Source organism: Leptonychotes weddellii, chromosome 10 (genome assembly GCF_054177405.1).
Source record: "Leptonychotes weddellii isolate Sample4059 chromosome 10, ASM5417740v2, whole genome shotgun sequence".
Taxonomy (NCBI): domain Eukaryota; kingdom Metazoa; phylum Chordata; class Mammalia; order Carnivora; family Phocidae; genus Leptonychotes; species Leptonychotes weddellii.
In genome coordinates, this window is record NC_138378.1 from 91,199,577 (window position 1) to 91,206,603 (window position 7,027).

Here is a 7,027-nt window from a genome sequence, read left to right on the forward strand (position 1 = left end):
TTTTTTTTTTTAAGATTTTTTTATTTATTTGTCAGAGAGAGAGCACAAGCAGGGGGAGCTGCAGGCAGAGGAAGAAGCAGGCTCCCCGATGAGCAAGGAGCCTGATGTGGGACTCAATCTCAGGACCCTGGGATCATGATCTGAGCCCAAGGCAGATGCTTAACCCACTGAGCCACCCAGACGTCCCTGTTCTTCATGTCTTGACAGTAGTTCCCCTTCTGTCCATTTCTGCTGCCACTACTTTTGCAGTTTTCATCATTTTTCCTTATTTAATTATGAGATTCCTCACTGGTCTCCTCATCTCCATTCTTGCCCTCCTCTAGTCCCATTCTGCTATAGCCACCCAGAATGGCATGGCTGCCTGTGTCGGAGGTCCACAAGATCACCCCACATTCAGGGATTTGCTGGAAGGATGTGGAGCTCAGCCTATAGTTGCACTCATGGCTAAGATTATGCCCGTGATCTTGCAAGGACGTACAGCTAGGTCATATGGGGCAGAGACAGAGTCTGGAGAAACCCATATGCAGGCTTTCTTGTGCTCTCTCCCCACCATGAGGGGTCACACCATACACATCCTCTCCAGCAATGAAAATGCAACAACATGTGTGTGATGTTCCAGCTCACAAAAGCTCATTAGAGACTCAGAGCCCAAGTTTTTTTTATTGAGGGCTGGTTAGGTAGGCACCCTCTGCCTAACACATTCCAAAATTCTAGACCCTCTAGCAGGAAAGCAAGTGTTCAGCATAAACCACATTGTTTGCTCAAATAGTTTAGGCATAATGGACCACCCTTCTTTCTTAGGGAACCCTTCCAAAATCAAAGTTCCCAGACCCCAGCCAAGGACCAATCTGGCAAGTAGAACTTTCTAAGAATAGCTGTCTTGGATCTGCTGTAACTTTCCTGTATACCCCCATTCCTTCCTGTTATTTTTCCTGTACACCAAAGTAAATACATACTCATAAAAACAAAAATCAGGATATAAAGAATTATAAGAAATAGAATAAAACCACTTGTAATGCCACCACTCAAATTCCACTTACATTTTAGTATATATTCTTTTGGTCTTTTTTCTATACATATATGCATACACAAATAAGTAATTTTAAGTATGCATTCTTCACTTAATATTTGTGAATTTGTTTAAAAAAAATTTTTTTAACAAAGCATCACAAACAAAGTTGAACTCTTCTGGTTATCTGTCCCAATTCCATATCCCTCCCTTCCCAGAGATAACTCACAATTTGGTACTTACTGTCCCATATAGATTTTTGTAGATATTATTTACCTGTTTTTAAGTTGTTTTTTTTAAAGATATATTTATTTGAGAGAGAGAGAAAGAGCGTGAGCTTCATAGGGAGGAGCAGAGGGAGAGGGAGAGAGAATCTCAAGCAGACTCCCCACTGAGTGTGGAGCCTGATGCAGGGCTCAACCTCATGACCCTGAGATCATGGCTCTAAGATCATGACCTGAGCCAAAATCAAGAGTCAGAGGCTTAATTGACTGAGCCATCCTGGTGCCTTGTTTTTAAGTTTTATATAGATATTACACAGTAATTCTAAAACTTTCTTATTTTTTGCTCAGTAATTTTTGTGATTTATTATTAACACAAGACTACTTCATTCATCTTAATGTATAATATTCCAATACACATAAGTTCACACACATAAAATAACAATTTATCCTTCTGATGAATATTTAAGTTGTTTGCAGTTTATCACTAGTGATCTTTTCCTCAGTGATTCGTAATGCCAGCTCAGTTGTATATCAAGTTTCCCTACATGTTTGGATATGTTGGGGGATTTTTTATTCTAGTCTATTGGTCTGTTATCTGTGTGGCTATTTTTTCATGAAAGTAAAAATCACATTATAGCATAGAGGTTAAAAACTGATTGACAGACCTGGGTTCAAATTCTACCTCAGCTTCTTTTAACCTTAACTTTCCTAATCTGTAAAATAGTACCATCCTGGGATGGAGCCCTGCATCGGGCTCCCTGCTCATCAGGGAGTCTGCTTCTCTCTATTGTTCTGCCTCTCCCCCAGCTTGTGCTCTCTCTCTCTCACTCTCTCCCTCAAATAAATAAAATAAAATCTTTAAAAATCAATTAATTAATTAAATAGTACCTACCTTATTGATTTGTGAATATGGAATTAAATTATCCTGAGAAAGAGTGCTTAGTTGGGACACCTGGTTGGCTTAGTCAGTTAAGCGTCTGACTGTTGATTTCAGCTCAGGTCATGATCTCAGAGTCACGGGATCGAGCTCCATGTCAGGCTCCCTGCTCATCAGGGAGTCCACTTGTCCTTCTCCCCTCTGCTCCTCCCCCTGCTTGTGTGCTTTCTCTCTCTCAAATAAATAAAATCTTAAAAAAAAAAATAAGAGTGCTTAGCACAGTGCCTAGTAAGTAGCAAATACTCAATAAATGCTAGTTGTTATTAATATGATATTAAATGGTATTACAGTGTATGGATAGGCTAGATTGCAAATTATTTAATCATATCTCCTGTTTTAGAAACATAGGATATTTCAAATTTTTCCTGTACTGTAAGGATTAAACGAGATAATACATGTAAAGTGCTTAAAAAGTTACCACATGTAGTACTCAGTAAAGGTTAGTGTTAATGATGACTAAGGATATTTTCACTTATTTCCTTAGGATAAACTCCTAGGAAAGATTTGCTGAGCCAAAGAGTATGTGTATTCCAAGGCCCTTTCTACAAATTGCAATGATCTTTCTAAAACACAAATCTGATGATAATACTTCCATGTTTAAATTCTTCAGTGATCTCCTTGCCTGTGGTCCCTCTTCCATGTATGGGACCATACAAAGCTGTCCTTGATCTAGCTGGTCTCTGTCTACTTCGCCACAGCACTGCTCACAGCCTAGACCTCTGCCATTCTAAACTAGTTACAGTTGTTAATCTTGTCCATGTAAAGACCCGCCTCCTTGTTTTTGAAAAACTTGGTGTTTTTCCTGCCTAAAATGTTCCACCTCCTCTCCCAAATCAAAACTTACCTTATATCCCATTTCTGCCAAGGAATCTACAGCCTTCTATGTGGGTGAGGCAAGCCTCTGATAGGCTTTCATAGTTTGTTGTGGGTATGTCTTTATAGTATGGATCCATCCTGTAGTGACACATTTGGGTTACTTGTTTGTCCTATGTTCTAAGCTATAAGCTTTTGGGGAACAAGGATAGTGTCCTAAAGTTTTTGTGTTTGGTATAAATAGTTGGTGCTGAATAGATGTTGGTTGGATAGAAGGATGAGTGAATAGCAAGGATCAATACCCATATCCTCTTGACTGCAGGAGAGTAATCAGTGAGCCACCTCTTTGCCTCATCCTTCCTTGGGACCACACTTCCCGTCCCACTCATGACTCCTGGAAGTGCTTGACTTAACTGTGTTTAAATAGACTCTTGACTGTTGGAAACTGAGACCTACTCAGCTAACTCAAGTAAAGGGAGTTTAGTGATAGGATTCACGCCAAGCCTAAGAAGGTTAGAGTGTTACAGCAATCCAAGAATAAATAAGGCTGGTCTAAATGCAAATTGGAGCCCAGGGGTGGTACTGCATGAATTGAGGGACTTCAAAGCCAGTAAAAAAACTCTTAGGTCTTTGCTCCAGTGCTTCACCACTAATGTGACTAGGCTCTTCTTCCCCCCAGCCTAAGTCTAGTCTTATCGGGTCATGCCTTCCACAGACTCATGGGTTCTGCTTCCTGGTAACTTTGGCTCCCTTGATCCTCATAGCTACTTCCATCCCTCATGATATTCTTTTCAGCTCATCGCCCACCTGTTGTCCTGACATTTCTTAGTTTATATTCACCTTTTCAAGCTAGATCACATCTCAGTCTACTACCTGAGGCATACGTCAGTGTGGCTCCAGGAGTGAGACACAGCATCACGTGGAACAAAACATGGCTGCCCAATGGCTACTCCTTTAGCACAGGGTTGCAAATGGGGTATTTTTCCCTTAAAGAGGCTGTGGGTGGGACGCCTGGGTGGCTCAGTCGGTTAAGTGTCTGCCTTCAGCTCAGGTCATGATCCAGGGTCCTGGGATCGAGTCCCACATCGGGCTCCTTGCTCAACAGGGAGCCTGCTTCTCCCTTTGCCTGCCACTCCTTCTGCTTGTACTCTCTCGTGCTCTCTGTCTAGCAAACAAATAAATAAAAATCTTTAAAAAAAAAAAAAGAGGCTATGGGTATTTACTTGACATGTCTTTCCATATAGTCATTTATAAGATTTCTTAGACTTTTTATCTGGTAACATCAGGGCAATATTGAATGTGAACTTATAAATATAGTATAAGCTTCATATGTTCTTGATTCCCAGGAACAGAACTCTTCCTCTGGGATCATGGTCAAACCAGCACCCCCTTGTGTCCTGACTAACAATATCCATGGCCTTTTTTTTTTTTTTAAGATTTTATTTATTTATTTGACAGAGAGAGACACAATGAGAGAAGGAACACAAGCAAGGGGAGTGAGAGTGGGAGAAGCTGGCTTCCCGCTGAGCAGGGAGCCCGATGCAGGGCTCAATCCCAGGACCCTGGGATCATGACCTGAGCTGAAGGCAGACGCTTAACGACTGAGCCACCCAGGTGCCCCTATCCATGGCCTTTCATTCCAATTCTGGGTTGGGGTGGTGTTGCTCCTGGCCTTGCTTTGCCTTGCCTTCCCTTTTTGTAGGGTATTAAGAAAAAGAATGAGTATATAACTCACTGGTATTTGGAGATTTCTTGCTTTATGGGTCAGAAAACTACAAACCGTCTAAGACTGGTCTTTCTCATACTGTCTTTCCCATCCCACACCTCTTCTTCATTAGGACTCTGCCCTTTTCTACCAGGAGAGCACACAGGAGGAATGGCTGCTGTGTCTCCGACTGCCAGGTGCCAGGTGAGGTGGACTTTGTTTGTCTGAAATACTCTGTGTGTCTCCAGATTGCAACCACTTTTCTCTCTCTATCCAGAAGCTTCTTCAGTCAAACTTAGCCAGGTGAATGAAGGGCTCTGGAGGAAATGCATCTTTCCCATTTGATTTGTCGTATCCATCAGTGACCTTTTCTTGCCTTGAGCATGTGCGCATTAGCTTGTCACCAGGCACATGGCCACTGTGGCCTTGGCTCTGAGAGTTTTGCCTAAAAAAATGATGGTATAGGTTGGCTTGGATGGTTTGGGGAACAGTTCTAGTCCTGACTTCCCTTCAGTGCATCCCTCTGAGAGCAGATCCCACAAAAGTGCATCCCTCTGAGAGTGGACCCCAAGTATTCCAGGAAGTGTTGGATTAGGCTGGGGAATATGACACTTGCTGAAGAGCCCCTCAGTGAGGTGGTGAGAGTCCCGAAGAGAGATGAGTGTGGGTAGAGACATGGGGCTTGCCCCATTCCTGCCTACGGACCTGGAGTCTTGAATTCTATGCTCTGGCTTATAACTTCAGCAAGCACACTGGAGACTCATCTGGGGTTTTAGGATTGGGGGTAAAGATGCAGTCTTACACAATCACAAAGCATTAGCATGAAATGAGGGGATCTGAAGGACAACCTAATCAACACCATCATTTTAAGGATTTGTAAAGAAACCCAGATAATGGGTGGAATTCAAATAAGGTTGTAGATTATAGTATAATATCAATGATATTTTCTTGACTTTCATTACTATACTGTGATCATATAAGAGAATATCCTTGTTTTTATGAAATATGCATAAAATCTGAGTAAAGAGGCATCATGTTTGCAAGTCGCTCTCAAGAAGTTCAGGAAAAAGATAGGATAATGTGTATATACTGAGAGAGACAAAAAAGATAAAGCAAGTGTGGAAAATGTTAACATTTGGGGAAGCTGGGTGAAGGGTGTACATAGGCTTTCTCTGTTCTGTTCTTGCAAATTATCTGTAAGTATGAAAAAAGAGCCCCTGACATTCACAGGCTCAGCTGTGAATATAAGGATTATGACCAAGAACTTCATGCCTCAGGGAATTATGCCACTTACCCCAAGTGCTTCAAAACCCTGCTTTATCAGAACCATTTCGCTTCCCCTCCTTCCACAACCCCAGGGCTATCACCTTTATGACTGTTTTGTCTGGTCCATATAAAGAGAAGGGTTATGAGTAAGGGACAATGTGATTGTGTTTCCAGGAATCAGTGACATTCGAGGATGTGGCCGTGATTTTCACAGATGAAGAGTGGAGGCATCTAGTCCCTATTCAGAGGGACCTCTACAAGGAGGTGATGCTGGAAAACTATAAGAGCATTGTCTCATTGGGTAAGGAGAACTTCCTGTAAGAAGTTAGACTCTGTACTGTGTTAATGGGGGGTTGAGGGCCCAATAAATGATACCTCTTCTCCCACCTGAGTTCTGAAGCACCAAGAGACAAGATGGAAGAGTAGAAGGATATGGCTTAGGTAAGCTTCTTAATGCTGAACCCCAGCATTGGACAGACTTGCTTCCTGAGCCATAGGCAGGTTGTACAACCCCAGCCTCCCTTGCTCAGCATCCTGTCCCTACAGTACAGAGGACCCACTCTCCAAAGGGGGAAAGGAGCAAACAGAAGAAGCTGAGTTACATATGCCCAGTTTCTCCCCCAGCTCATCAGTCAGGTAACTTACTCAGCTCCATCCAGAGGACTAAGGGCACCATCTTGTTGAGAGAAAATTTCTCCTCAGAGAAGCAGAGGAGAGGAGGGAGAAGTGTTTCCCTTTAAAAAGAGGGCAGTAGGTGTAGAAATACAAGGCTGTGCCTCAGAGTAGGTCACTAGAAATGAGTTTGATTTTGAATATTTATCTTAAGTGCAGTCAGAGAGAGGCCTGCAGAAGGCACTTTGCTGTTATAGAGACTTGTGTGACAAAAGGAAAATTAAGAATGACTGCTGATGGAGGCGCCTGGCCGGCTCAGTCTGTAGAGCATGCAACTCATGATCTCGGGGTCGTGAGTTTAAGCCCCACACTGGGTGTAGAGCTTACTTTAAAAAAAAGAAAAGAGGGCGCCTGGGTGGCTCAGTTGGTTAAGCGACTGCCTTCGGCTCAGGTCATGATCC

General features: G+C 42.6%; 1 protein-coding gene across 4 annotated transcripts in view; it reads left to right on the forward strand.

Annotated features, from left to right (window-relative positions):
* ZNF2 (zinc finger protein 2) overlaps positions 1–7,027 on the forward strand; it is a 16,819-nt gene that overhangs the window by 4,936 nt on the left and 4,856 nt on the right. For 2 of the 4 annotated variants that reach the window (XM_081796819.1, XM_081796818.1), the window contains exons 2-3: positions 4,822–4,892; positions 6,129–6,255. In XM_081796819.1, the coding sequence (XP_081652945.1) occupies positions 4,860–4,892; positions 6,129–6,255 (160 nt within the window). In that variant the 5' untranslated portion in view covers positions 4,822–4,859. Of the gene's footprint in view, positions 1–4,505; positions 4,598–4,821; positions 4,893–6,128; positions 6,256–7,027 lie in introns of those variants that run through there. The other 2 variants (XM_006747730.3, XM_081796821.1) reach the window with 2 other exon arrangements.